Here is a 14,214-nt window from a genome sequence, read left to right on the forward strand (position 1 = left end):
TTGACCTAAGTAATTACAAAAAATGCACCCTGGGGATTTTTTTTTAAACTTCTAATTATGGGGTGTGGTGGCTGCAACTGTGTTTTGTGTGTGTGCAGAGAATGGGGGAATGGCAGCTGAACTGCCCACTGCTGCTACTGCACGTGGGGGCTTGCTAAAAAGTTTCCTCCTTTATGTGTCTTAAAGGGTCCCTTACCAACTGACTGCATTGTGAGTAATTACATGGTTTTCAAGTTGAAGCTGAACTGCCAGAAGAGCCAACAGCTGCTAGCAGCAGTCTTTAGATTGTGCCATAGTCAGTAAAAATGGAGCTGGGCTCTGTCCAGGTCCAGTGTGCACCAAAATGCCTGCACTGTGGCTGCAGCTGTGTGCTGTGCCTGTTGTGATGATGGCCATTACTGCAAGGGAAGCAGCAAATAGTAACCTTGCGTGAAGAGGTGGACAAGACAACACACCAAATGCTTTTATAGGCACAAAATTATTAACGCTGCAGTTTGCTGCTTCTTTCTTGTGTTTTTTAATTCTGCTTTGTTGTGAAGCCTAGCAATCACTACAAAACATCCATGGACACAATTCATGTCTAAAATTGTTTGTTTAGGTTTTTTAAATGTTTGCTGCAGCAGCATGTTCTTGACCACTTTTGTTGCTTTTTTTGTTAAGTGTGTTGGGTATACTTCCTTCTGTGCTTGTTTTAGAGAAGAAATTCTACCTTGCCTTGCAGTTTTAATTACCTGTACTATGTGTTAGGAAGAACATGCTTATAGAAATCTCCTGCCCCCTCCTTTGTGGCCATTTTGTTGATAAAGCCTGAGTGCTCTCCAAAGTTAGCACTGAAGGAATGGGGAAGTGGTTCTTTTGTCCCACACAGCTTCCTAAATGCCAGTGTTAAAAGCCAGAGACTAATAAACTGAATTCATGTTGAGACAGTAAAAAAAAAAAAGTATTAGTTTGCTGCAGACATGCATCTTCAAAGGCAAGGGTCTGGTGGTGCTGAAGCATCACACACCTATGACTCCTTCTTGCCATCATTAAAAAACCATATATGCATCTTCAATAAAACACAACCCCACACTGTTGGTTTTGAAGAGTGATGGGAGATGTGCTCTACATTTCCGCTTCCCCTTCCCACCCACTGTACTGGTAAAGCTTTGACAGCTGAAAGTTTACCTATGAGGTCATTAACAGAGTATGTATGTACATGGTAGGGAATGATACTAATTCCTCTTCACTTCAACTACTTCTATAGTACCATGTTAACAGTGACATTGCCTTAATTTTCAGTAGACTTTTATTAACTGTTTCAATTTGTTTTCACATTCTATTGATAAAGCATCACTTTTGGCATGCAGAGATTAGCTGTACAGGGAAACAAGGACAAAACAGCTGGACTTTTAAAATATGGTTCACATGATTTAATTTTGTACACCTCTGAAGAGATTACTCAAGTTAGAAATACTTAATTTAAAATTACTATTGTACAATGGAAATCACTTATTCACAATATTCATAGTTATTTCATTCTTTATTTACAAAATACTATCCTGAGTATTTTCTATTAAGCTTCAATTTGAGCAAAGTAGTTTATATATACCTAAGTAACAACGGTTACTTAACATAAGGAAAATGCCAGTAGGAGAGTACTGGAACGGTTCAGCACGTTGCTCAAATGACTCTGTCAAGTCTCTTGCTGTGGTTCCGGTTGTTCTACAGCTGATGGATTTGACTGAGGTGGCTCAACTCTACTTTCAGGAGGTGGTGGTGGAGGCAAAAATCCAGGTCGTTGAGGCGGATAGTGAGGATAAGATCTCATTGGAAAGGGATTTCTTACTGTGAGACAATCAGAGTAGTCCAGTTAATATCAATCACAACAGCAAACACAGACCTGCTCCTCCCACCCCACATCTCTTACTGCTCAGCAATGGCCTGCCTAAATAGTCACAAAGTAGACCTAGGTTAGGTGTTCTGCTCCAAAGAGACAAAGATGTGAGGAAGGGGGAGGACAAAACAGTCACCTTTCTCAGTGGTTACCTACAACAGGCTGACAGCAGCAGCCGGTCAGTGTCTGTTCATGGGCTTCTGCTACCACTATCACCTTTGGTCTGCTGCAGCAGCCCTTGGCTGTCATACCTTACAGGTACTTTGGAAGAGAACTGTTCAGTGCTTCACAGGTTAACCAGAGAACAGCAGGAGGCAGAAAGAAGCCCTTCAGTCTGATACTTACATCTTGCTCCACCAATGCAAACTCCAAGGGAAGACAACTCACAAGTACCTTCCAAATGCATGCCTTTGTATGGACACTAGCCTATCTCAAAGCTAAAGGATGAAACTTCAAGATTTATATATGATGCAACCTCATAGGAGGAAAAGGATTAAGGTAAGCATCTACCTGCTTTCCTACCCAAAAAAGAACCCTTTAAATGCTGAACAGTGTACATATGTGTATTTTCCAGTCAAAGCTAGTATTTGTAAAAGCTTTATCAGTATGAGCAATGGTGAGGAAGAAAGTGTACAATGCAATTAACCTTCATCACAAAAGATGCTCCCAGTTAGCTGAATTGAGAAGTAGTATGTGCAAATAAAGATTTAAGTGTTCACCCACTGTGGTAACTCACTACCTGCACAAAGCACTCATGTTCATCAACTTGAAGTAAATGCTAGCAAAAGCTACATACTTGGCAGTGAAGGGCGTGGAAGCCCGAAGTCTCGTACTGGAAAACATTCACGTGGTCCATACATGCCAGCAGGAGGAGGGGGAGGAAAAGGAGGTCCTCGTCTCATGAAAGGTGCTCTAGGATCCACAGGTATCAGCGGAGGTCTGACTGGAGGGAAAGGTGGAGGAGCAAACCCTGAACTGATGGCTTCACTTTCAGATGCCAGTGACTGATCAGGTAGTAAGTTCTGCAACACAATGAAAACAGGGAAGTGAGCTTAGGGAAAGGGATAAGGAGGGGAACATCTCCAATCTCATCAGGCCCACTTCAATGTAGACTGTCACACCAGCTAACAGCTAGTTCCAACTCTGCCTTAGCTATGGCATAATCCCGAGCAAGGCTATCTACGTGCACTGACCATCAGCTTGACCATAGCTTCATCTTTTGGGTTATTAATTTTTGGCAGGGATTATATTAGTCACACATCAAAATTAATTCACAAGACAGTAAGTGCTGTGATAGAAGTATACATACAATTTTGTAATTTGGACTGTGCAGTGCAATATGTGACCAACGTACTAGAGACAAATTTTCCTAAATATTTTGCAGAAAATTAAAGCTTGTTTAAATCAAGTTTCTGTTTATCTACTTACGCTAAGATTAGAATGATCTTTCATCCCATTTCCACTTGGTTCTGTTCGTGGGCTATTTTCTGAAGATGTTTGTCCATCTGTATGCAAAAGTTAAACAAGTTATTCAGTGCTGACCTCCTTCTCCCCACCACTGATTTCAGTATTTTCTTCCTGAGATCAGGACATATAGGCAAGAAAGAAAGAAAAAAAAAAAGAGTATCACTGTACCAAGCAACTGTTCTGCAGGCAGACTGAAAGACAACTGAGGAACACAAAGCTATGCTTGAGTATTTTCTTCAAATTCTGTACACGTTGCACATGAATTATGAGTTTGCAGCTTTTACCGAAGTTTCTTGTATCAAAATAAGACTTTTTCCTCCATTTTAGTATTTGTTTTAGAAGTTAAAAGTGCATTTTCCTAGGAATACATCTTAACATCACTGTAGCAGTTCCGTTTTTCCCCTCCCTCCTGCTAATACTTTATTTCTTTGGTAAGTTCCACTCTGGGAATGACTGCACTACAATATACTCTTGGCATAGAGCACGACAGCAATCCTATTCAAGTCTGACAAAAAACGATTCCTTCCATAGTTGCTAAACATCAAGGAGACTTTCAGAACTGTATCAGTTCTGGATAAGCATTCAGAAATAAGAATAATCATGCTCATAGTTGCTGTACTCACTTTATAAATTAAGAGATAAATAGGATCTTCAGTGTTTTTACCTTTATACTTCCCTGAGAACAAGTATTTTCAGTAAAACTGGAGAAAAATATTAAAGGGAATTGTCAGAGGAGAATCTGACTGGATATAAATATACAAAACATATACACTAAATGTACTCCTGTCTCAAAAAAACCCAAACAAACCCAACCCCCAAAAACCACAAAAAACCTCCTCACAACACACACAAAAACCCCGAGATTTGAAAACACCACATTCTTACATTCTGCCTGAATAAAGACAGTAACACTAAAAAGCACAAGACCAAAACAATACTTCTAACAAGTGACAGATTTTTCATCTACGTTGTATTTCTTCTCTGAAGCACACAAAGCTATTTTCTCAATGAACAGATAAGTCTTTTAAAAAAAAATAATCTAAATTACTGACATTTCAAGCAGGCCCTGCCTTTGTTGAAGACTGTAATTGCTTATGTCACACAGAGAATATTCATGCCTTGTTACTTAGGTTGCATACCACTTTCAATTTTAAATCTTTGTAAATTTGCTCACAAACTCTGTCAAGCTTTAACCCTTCTTTCTGACAAGAAGTCTCCTGCTGCAGGTACCTGCCTCAAGTTTAAAGTTTTTGTACAGTTAGCCTCCTCAGCTTAGGAAAATGTGTATTATTTTGTTAAATAAACTTTAAATAACATTTTGATCATCTTGCTGAGAAAGTGTAGCTCATTCACTCTTTACAGTTGGAGCCTGGATTTCAGTGCTGTGAGACATGTTGCTGGTTCTGAAGTCAGATGGTATGTGCTAGACGGGGTGGGTTGGTTTTTTTTTTTTCTAAATTTGTTGGGTGTTTTTTGCTATTTTTACCAATACTCACCCAAGTCTAGTGAAATTATATGCCTCTAAAAAGCAACATTCACATATGCTTAATGACCTCCTAAATACTGGCAGCAAGGTTATCCAAAACCCTGTTTCCATTAAGTAGGTTTTGAATTGCCCAAGAACTGAATACAGCTTTTTAATGTTTTTTTCATTGTTGCTTGCCAGCAGCTGAAGAAGAGGGTAAAAATGGATACAAGAAATGAGTGCAAAGACAGCGCACTTCTCCTGTCCTTCAGTCAGCATCCAGGTGCTAGAAGAAAGACCTCAGTGGAATACAAAATAGTAGAAAACAGAAATGAAACAGAGAGGCTTGGGAAAGGGGGTAGGAAGTAAGTGGCTGTACAGGAACAGAATTGTCTTCTAGTAGAGAACAGTTCCCTGTAAATCCTGAACCTTCAACCTGAAACAGAATTCAGTGTTCCCAGTTCTCACATTGACACCAAATAACAAAGGCTCTCTCTCTTACTGCCAGAAACTGGGCAACAAAGATGGTAACTTACTACTAGATGAGTAAGATGGCACAGTTTCTGTTGTGAGTTTAATGGCTTCAACCTAGCTGATGACTCAGACACATGTGACTTACTAGGTATTAAATAAGGATGAAAACTGTTTAGTAAGTATTAAGGCTTTAAACTCTTAAACTGTTTCAGTGATAAGGTTTAAGTCATCAAAACTTTGCCTCTGAGCTTCTGGCTGTTGCCAAGCGTCACAAACTAGAATTTACGTAGTTGGCCAATTTACAACAAACGGTACTTGGGTCAGTGAAATATGTGATTAAGTTGAGGGCAACTGCACTGTGAACTACAAAAAGCTCTAAGTATGGTAAAGAGTTTGAAGGAGGAGGCCTCAGGACCTTCTTCTAGTTTAGTACGCAAAGCCAGTGGATATTTGAAAATTTTGCCGTTACTCTTCCAGTCTTACTGACACTTTCTAACTTTACCAAATGTGGCATAGAAATGCAAGTAAAGGTTTGTGGTATTTTAATGCTGTGGTGAGCCTCCTGGGAGGGGCCAAAACAGACTCAAGGCCAAGCCTGAATGGTTAATACACAGAACAGTGAAGTGGGCAAAGAAAACACCTCATGACTACCATTCACTGAATCCCATCCACCTGACAGAAAAGACTGCTATTGTTGATAACAGGGAAAGACTGCATCAAGGCTAGCAGGTGTTAAAATGGTGGTTTTTTTTTTTTTTGTTTTTTTTTTTTTGTTTTTTTTTTTACACAATGGAACACTGGGTCTGTGGTAGCTATAAAGTTGTCCTCTTACCATGGCATATCATCAACCTATAATGAGATTCTCCATTTGATAGTATCATAGAAACAATTCCCACCTGTTTTATCAAAAGACGGCACATTGTAAGTTCGTAGTTCTGCTGGTCCAGAAAGTCTTCCAGTATTTGGAGGATTAGGGAAAAATCTTTCTTGTCTTCGAGGAGGAAGAACTGGATCAGTGAATGGCTCAACTAACATTGAAGAAACCACAAAACAGGTCAGTGAAGATTTATTCCCCCCATTCCATACAATTTTAAACTAGCAAAATTACCTGGATATCTTATGCTCTTGTTAATATCCAAAGTGACTATTAATCAGGGTAAGCAAACAATCTCAAAAAACCCCAAACACAGGAATCCCACCAAGTATGTTTCTTATAGCTTATGTTTCTAAGAAGTACAGCTAAGTATAGCTTATGCCTCCAAGAAGCTGCAAAAGAGAACATTTGAGTTTTGGTTTATCATACAGTAGAATTTTGAAAGTTATGATTACCTAAGTTATAAACAGTGGGGCCTTGAAACAAAGGTTCAGCATAGCAATGAAGGTCAAAAGGCAAAAGAAGTTACTATACATTTTAAGCCACACTTAGATAAGGGCTGTTTCCCATTATGTTTCATAGTGCTGTAATGTGTTTCCACCAACTTCCTTGCACCAGATCTAGCAATCATGCAGCTACAAGACAAACTATCAGTGAGAACCAAGTGCAAAGATGGGGTAAGAACACAGCTCAGGTCACGGAAACAAGACTACCCCTTTGCAGTATCCTGCCTATAGACCAGATCTGGCAAATGAGAAACTGCATCCTGAGTGGACTTTGAGTTTTATAATCAGGCTTTCACACAGATGTGTAGCAACTACAATATTGCTTGCTCCATCTAGTAATTGAGGTTCTTTAATCTGTGTACTTTTCCTAATTTTTAATTATTTTTTTTTTTAAATTGTATCATTTTGCTTCTTTATTACAGGTGTACAGGAAGGTTGTCCTTCCCCCTGCATCGTTTACTGCAGAAGTATCAGTAGTATCCTCTTTGATTCATCTCTGTCTTCTTTGACTGATAATGTGCAATACAGATGTTTAGCTGAAGAAGTGAGAGTGAAGACTGATTTTGTTGTTGTTAATTATCAAAGAGGCAGTATCAACATGAAAATATGTACTGAACAGGATGACCGTACCACAGTACTCCTGTACTATTAATATATTTTTTAAAAAAAACACAGTATTTTTCAACATTAGCTAGCTTTTATTTATTTAAGGATAATGTACCATTAAAACTTTTTACTTTCTCAGATCTCTTATTAATTATCCAGCCCAGACAGGTCTTTTTATGCACTAAACAAGCCCCCAGTAAAATGATGAAACTGAATGATTGATTGTACACTGCTAGTACCAATACCCATTTAAAAGATAGCATAGAAGAAGTGCAAGTGAACTGCAACATTCAAGAAGGGGGAAAAAACCTACTATTAAAAAAACCCCCAACTTTCCAGTGCAGCTGCACATGCAGTTCCAAGAAAACAGTCCATATTTTTAAGCAAAAAAATACTTAAAAATATACACTACAAGTCAGTAACTCCATTTTTCATAGATACAGTAGCTAAGCAGATTTTTATACCTGGTGGAGGCAGAATTATCCTGCGTTCTCTGTCCCAAGGAGGAGACAGGGATCCAGTATCCGATGGTGGTCTATGGGGATCAGTTAATCTATCAGAACTCAGCTCTCTTTCATTACCAGCTTCATACATTGCAGTTGGTCCTCTGGATCCTAATCGAAGAAATCAGATAGCTATTTACCCAGGTATTTTAAATCCTCTATTATGGCTTTCTTCATTAAGTCTGAAAATAGTAAAATAAATCATGGAATGCCAACACTGTCAAGATATGAGAGGTGCATGGCTCCACAGGACTCTCCAGTTGTTTGCTGATGACCAGTTATGTTTACTTCAAGTGTTTAAAAGGTTTGTTTGGAATGAAAAAGTCTTAGTTCAACAAAAGTGCAATCTAGAGTACCTGCAATTTAATTTAAAAAAATAATTTTAAGAGTTTCGGTTCATTCGAATCAGAGAAACTAGTGCCCTCACAGTAAATCATCTTCTCAGTGCTAAAACAACTGCTGCTAATAAAAGTAAAAATTAGCACACTGAAAATTAATAACCTCACTGTAAGAAAATACCCACAGGATGTTCAACACTCTTCTGGTTCTTTCTAATTCTTTAGTCAAGAAAAACAATAAGAGAAGACCAGGTCAACACATAACCAAGTGCAAGAGAAACTGTAACAACAATTCTAGGTTGCAAGCTTCCTTTAAAATAGATTTGGTCTGAAAAATGACAGAAATACTGAATTCTGGTATCATTCTCTAGTACTCTATCCTAAAATTCAACCTAAAATTTGAAGCCATTTCGTGTCTTGTGCAAAGTGAGATGAGCACTATAATTGCTCTGTAGCTGGCATTATTTATTTAACACATCATTTATTTAATCTGCCCAAGTTACATTAGTGCTCCATTGTGAAATGGGCAGCAGTTACGCCTTTGCGTAGTCTCTTTCGTTGCCAGTACTGCATCCTGAAACCTAGCTTTTACTTTTCCTCAACAGCAACAGCTGAGCTACAGTTTAAACTACTCAGTTTCACTACTTATTGCCTCTATACAAATAGTCAAGTATGATTTTGCTTGTGTGTGGTATAGCTACCGTTGAACATTCAATCTCAAGCTTTTTTCTGACTTTGAAAATGAATCAACTTTCACATGCACCCGGATACGCTTTTTACAAAGAATTAAAGTAAATAAATAGTCCAGGCTGGTCTTCTAAAAATCAATGTTGATTAGTGAAATCCTTAAAGAATAGACATTTAGACACATCTCCGATGAAATAAGTACAGGTTTTAGTGGGCATGATAGTAGTAAATTAAATAGCAGCTTTATTACCTGTAACAGATGCTGAACTCCACTCTAGCATTTATCTACGTTATTTCCAAGAACATAAAAATTATGAAGTAACAGTGTTTTTCTTCCCTTACAACCCATGACACCACAGCTTGCTTTCACCTACTCCTTAATCTCTGCATTTTACTCTTTACACACAACCTTCCTGGTCCCTTTTATCACCAGGGAAGAAACTGTCTCCACATATAATGACTGCCTCAAATTCAGAACAAAGGGAGGAAAACAATTTACTGAAAGCGTAACTTTCTAGTATCATGACCCCAATAAAACTGTCTCATGTTTTTGACAACGCAGGTACCCTCTCCTTCTCTCACCGACTGTAGACCAATGAGATGGAAGTGGCAGTATTTTTTCTTCAGAAAACTAATCAACTTTTGTTTACTTTAAAATCATAAGTTTATTTTGGCAGAAACCCATTTGTCCAAGAAATAAAACAAGACTGATTAAGTTTGGCTTTTCACTTTTCTCAATCTATGCTTCTAAAGTGAATCCACGGACCAACCCACCAGTACCAACTAAATTTTCCATTGTACTGTTACACATTCGACAGCTTTAGAAGCAAGTTGAAAAACAGGAAGAGTTTGTCCAATTAACTGTTTATATTGAATTGGTTGTTTTAATACTTTTTTGTCAGTAGCAAGAGGAAAAGGACAGGTTTAGAGTAGAGGGGAGAGAAATCCAGAATAGATACATTTTCAAGTTTAAGAATTGTACCTCTTCCTCCTCCTCCACCTGGAAGCATAGGTGAAAGCCTTAAAGGACCCTCCAATAAAGTTGGAGGGGAAAGAAAAGCTCTTGTTTCAGATGAAGGCCGGCCCATTGGTGAGGGTCCATATGGGGAATGCTCTGGAACAGTTAAAACAAAATACTCAAGTTCACAATATTTAGTTTACCAAACTGTATAAAGTAATTAACTTCTTGGGTGAAGTTTAAAACTGAATTGTTTAAGTGAAATGAAAATTGTGCTCTAATTACCATGTGTATCATATTCCCAGTCTACTCTCATCGATACTACTAAGGCTTTTAGTTTCAACAAATACTCGACATGACCTAGAGTCACTTATGACCCAATTATTTTTTTAAATGACTGTTATTTGTACATACACATGGCCAAGATAGTTTTCAAACAATTACGTATGTGTGGTCTTGGGAAACAAAACCATAAACCAAAACAATTAGACTCTATTTTACAATTCAATACTGTACCTCTGCCAAATGGTCTAACTGGAACATCAAGAGCGTAAGGATCTTTTTCTAAAAGGTCAAGTTTAAATTCTGTTTCAGTTAATCTGCAAATAAACAACAAAAAGTAGTAAATAACCAAGAAGTGCAAAAGTTTTACTGGACTGCACTGTTTACTGCTAGGCTGTCTACTTAAAGGATTAACAAAGCAAGGTGTTTTATTCTCTAAATAAAAAGAAAAAAGACAAAGGATGTCACAGAACTCTGAACTTAAGAATTCCTGAAAGTATTTCCCTCTGCTGCTGTATTTAAATTGTAATTCAGAAATTGAAGTGGCATGTTAGATGTCACAATTCCTAGCATGACATCGCTCTTATGAGTGCTCTAAATTGCATTCCAAGTATTAGTTAACTTCACATCTAAAGGTTCCTCACAACCACCACCACCTGATCCGTTAGCTCAGTATTAACTTCTGAGAGAAGCTGTAAAATTATTAGGTACCCATGACTTCTGTTGATACATACTTCTTTAAAACAAACAAACAAAAAACAAACCCCCAAAACTTTTGAGTTCTAGTACTAGATTCTGCTTCTTTCCTGAAATATTTCAATACTTCACATAGTTCTTAAGTTCTTACTTTCTTGCATGTTATCATTATGGGAATGCTCAAATGACTCCCTTTCTTTCAGAACTGCAATGGAACACTGTGCTCCCTGTGCCCTGTTTGGGCCACAATGGATTAACATAGGTCTAGAAAACACCTAATTGCATAAATCCAAAACATACATGCCAAATTGCATTTGTTCAGAATTAGATCAGGACTGCACTTACTTTTGTCTGTTATGTGCATTTTCTTTTTTTATATCATTGAGGTGTCTTTCAGCTGCTCGGGCTGTCAGCTTTGGAGAGGGACAAAAATCAGATGCTTAGATATTGCTATTTATTACTTAAATGCTTCACAAGTGTGACAGGTCCTAGATCCAAGACATTTTTTTCCTATCTGAAGTGCGTGGACTGTATTTTCACAAGATATGAGTTGTGCATAAAGCATATGAAACAAAGCCTCACATACAAGTGACATTAGCAGGTCTACTACCCACGTTTTTGAGGAATAAAATGGCTTTCCTGCAGGTTCTTAAAACTGCAGAAATAAAATTTTTTGACTATAGCTGCTTTGAAGCATCTACAGAATATGTACAAGATTTAAAGTCTCAAGTTTTATATAAGAAAGTTTTAATTTAAAATCATATACTTAAAAACTGTAAAATTATGACCACGAAGCACCATAGCTTTTAACAGGATTATATCTTATACAGACCATTCTGTGAAACTGAAGAATGTGTTAGTCAGGAGATATTTTAAAGTTTCCTGTTTGGAAAAAAAGGTAAAAAATGGATTTTGTAGCAATGTTCTTGGGAAGCTGTCAATGGAACATACTGTTCTCACAGGACATAATGTCTTCTATTAGTAGATAAAAGGAGTGAAGTACACATCCAGGGAAAATATTAAAATGTCATTGAATCAAGGCCAAAGCTTTTATTATTAGAAAAATGTCACACGCTTCTTAAATGGTAACACGTTATTCCACCAGATTTATTGCTATAGCAAATAATATTGTAATATCATTCTACTGTGCTTATAGGTATCCGGCTTAATTATTCCAACTATTTTATATGATAGAAGTATTTTTAACATGCTTTTGTGTATTTCTGCAAGAAATCCATATGTTTAAAGGTGACAGGTTAGAGTTAATTTTAATTTTCTGTTTTTAACAAGAAACAGAAAAGCGATAAAGCAAGCTATTCAAATCACTGAAAATGAAGATGTACAAAGTTCAGAAAATTCAGTATTTGGAACTTACCCAATTATCATGAGCTTTTTTCTCATGTGAAGTAATCTGTGAAAGAGATTCATTAGATCATTATTCATCTAAAAAAGAAAATTTAAGATTCAGTAGATGCTCTTATTCGTAAATTTAATGTATGTGGATAATTTATAATGAGACATCTAAACTTAAAATTTAACTTTTTAATAAAGTTATCTGGCGATCTCTGCTATGAAACTGTGTCAGTCAAAACCAGATGGCATTAAGGGGGAGGGGGAAAAAAAAAGGGGGGGGGGGGGGGCAAAAAACCACCCAATAAACCCAAGCCAAATATAGTATCACAACCTAGCTGAAAGTGGTATTTCAGCTGCAGTAACATCCCTCCTACTTGGCACAGATGGCAAGTAACACAAAGCACATACCTGATTCTGATAAGAACGAATGGTTCTTTCTAGCTCTTCTTCAAGATCTTTTGCTCGCTGTCTGTAACAAAATTATGATTTACGACATTGCAATAAAATATTGAGGAAAGTAATTTCAAATATAGTAAACACAATGGTAAACACAAAGTGTAATTAAAATTTTTTACCCAGGAGACAGCATTGTCACTTAGGCCCATGGGATACATAAAAATTACAGTAGCAGTAGAAATTCTAGGCCCTAAATTAGTGCAAACAGGATGGTAAACAAAAGAACAGAACAAAAAAACCCAACATCTCCCCAACTTTTCAGTGGTATGTGATATGTTTCCAATACAAAGGATATCCCTCCACTTATGCCCTAGCAGCCAGCCTCACCCAGCTCAGCAAATGTACCAATGTGGGTGGAGCTGGCACAGGCTACCACAGTCAGTCCTGAGGGATAGCCACTTGCACTGAAGTTATTTCAAGACTACAGAAAGTATGATGCCACCTTTGCTGCCAGCTGCCCTGTGCACAGTCTCTCTAGGGTGTACACTCTCTCAGCAGGTGGGCCAAAGACACATTCATTGTTTAGTTATACTCCATTTGTGATATTAATATTCTCTTTAAAATTAAGATGTCTACAAGGTTCATGTTCTGAATAAATCAAGAAGGGTGCATTCTGTCTTCCCGTAAGAATACTGAAGATTGTCTGCAAGAACTTTACATTCTAGAGAAAGAATTAATCTAATTAACTTTTCACGAAGCGATGTTGATCAGTATTGTTCAGTTAGAGTCAATACTCCCACAAACATTGAAGGAAGATGGGGAATATACATTACAGATTGAAGAATTATGCCAGTTTGAGAAACCACAGGAACAAACTAGAGGTACACGGTGTAATACAAAACAGAGCAAAACAGTTAAACGTATTTTTATCTCTGTTCAGTAAAGGGAATTAGAATAGAGACACACTTCCACCTTTCCGTTAAAGCTAACATTTCAATACAATTAGCATTCTAATGGAAGAAAAGCTGCCAGTGATCTTCCATACCCAAATTTTTTAACGAAGCAAAAACTCCCTTAGTATGTATTATTACACACAATCATGTAACATACACACACAAAACAAAGAAACTGGAAGAAGATGCATTCACTTATGCTGGTGTTTTTATTAATTCTCTATTGCCTTTTGTTCACTTTGGAACAAGTGATCATAGCAACTAAAATCTGTAATTACCTGTAGCTGTTCAGTTCTTCAGCAGCATGATTAATTTTTTCATCTACTTTAGAAAGCTTTTCTTCCTTCTGTAGGCGTTCTCTCTCCTCTACTGTCAGCTTCCTTTAAGAAAATTCAAAAACTATGGTTAATTCTGTTGCAAGTCCACAATTCTTTAGTTGGTCTGTCAAGAAAAATGTCTCCAATTTTTTAGGCGTGATGAATACACAGTATTTATTCAGATAAACAGTTTTATAGGCAACATATGAAGTGGCATAAATAGCACTAGTTTGTATTCATATTAGTTTATTCAGTTCATTAACTCTTCTATATGAAACATTTAGATTACCACTATTCCTAAATGGAATTTGCAAAACAATCCATATTCCCAAAGAATATTTCTATTCTGGTGGGGAGGAGGAAAAAACAAAAACAAGCAGCCACAAATCAAATCAAACAAACTAAACCCCAAACTACACTAATTTTCAGTGATTTGTTCTGGTATTTTAAATTTTAAAATAAT

The 14,214-nt window shown here is 37.2% G+C and overlaps 1 protein-coding gene across 4 annotated transcripts in view; it reads right to left on the minus strand.

Moving 5' to 3' along the window:
- Positions 1 to 1,375: 1,375 nt before the first annotated feature.
- Positions 1,376 to 14,214, minus strand: part of MIA2 (MIA SH3 domain ER export factor 2) — a 38,091-nt gene continuing 25,252 nt past the window's right edge. For 3 of the 4 annotated variants that reach the window (XM_059820010.1, XM_059820011.1, XM_059820013.1), the window contains 11 exons: positions 13,713 to 13,814; positions 12,494 to 12,554; positions 12,108 to 12,143; positions 11,078 to 11,145; positions 10,271 to 10,353; positions 9,779 to 9,910; positions 7,733 to 7,882; positions 6,179 to 6,310; positions 3,305 to 3,381; positions 2,673 to 2,898; positions 1,376 to 1,827 (listed from right to left, as the gene is read on the minus strand). In XM_059820010.1, coding sequence (XP_059675993.1) covers positions 1,676 to 1,827; positions 2,673 to 2,898; positions 3,305 to 3,381; positions 6,179 to 6,310; positions 7,733 to 7,882; positions 9,779 to 9,910; positions 10,271 to 10,353; positions 11,078 to 11,145; positions 12,108 to 12,143; positions 12,494 to 12,554; positions 13,713 to 13,814 — 1,219 coding nt within the window. In that variant the 3' untranslated portion in view covers positions 1,376 to 1,675. The remainder of the gene's footprint in view (positions 1,828 to 2,672; positions 2,899 to 3,304; positions 3,382 to 6,178; positions 6,311 to 7,732; positions 7,883 to 9,778; positions 9,911 to 10,270; positions 10,354 to 11,077; positions 11,146 to 12,107; positions 12,144 to 12,493; positions 12,555 to 13,712; positions 13,815 to 14,214) is intronic. The other variant, XM_059820012.1, reaches the window with a different exon arrangement.

Source organism: Gavia stellata, chromosome 7 (assembly GCF_030936135.1).
Source record: "Gavia stellata isolate bGavSte3 chromosome 7, bGavSte3.hap2, whole genome shotgun sequence".
Taxonomy (NCBI): Eukaryota; Metazoa; Chordata; class Aves; order Gaviiformes; family Gaviidae; genus Gavia; species Gavia stellata.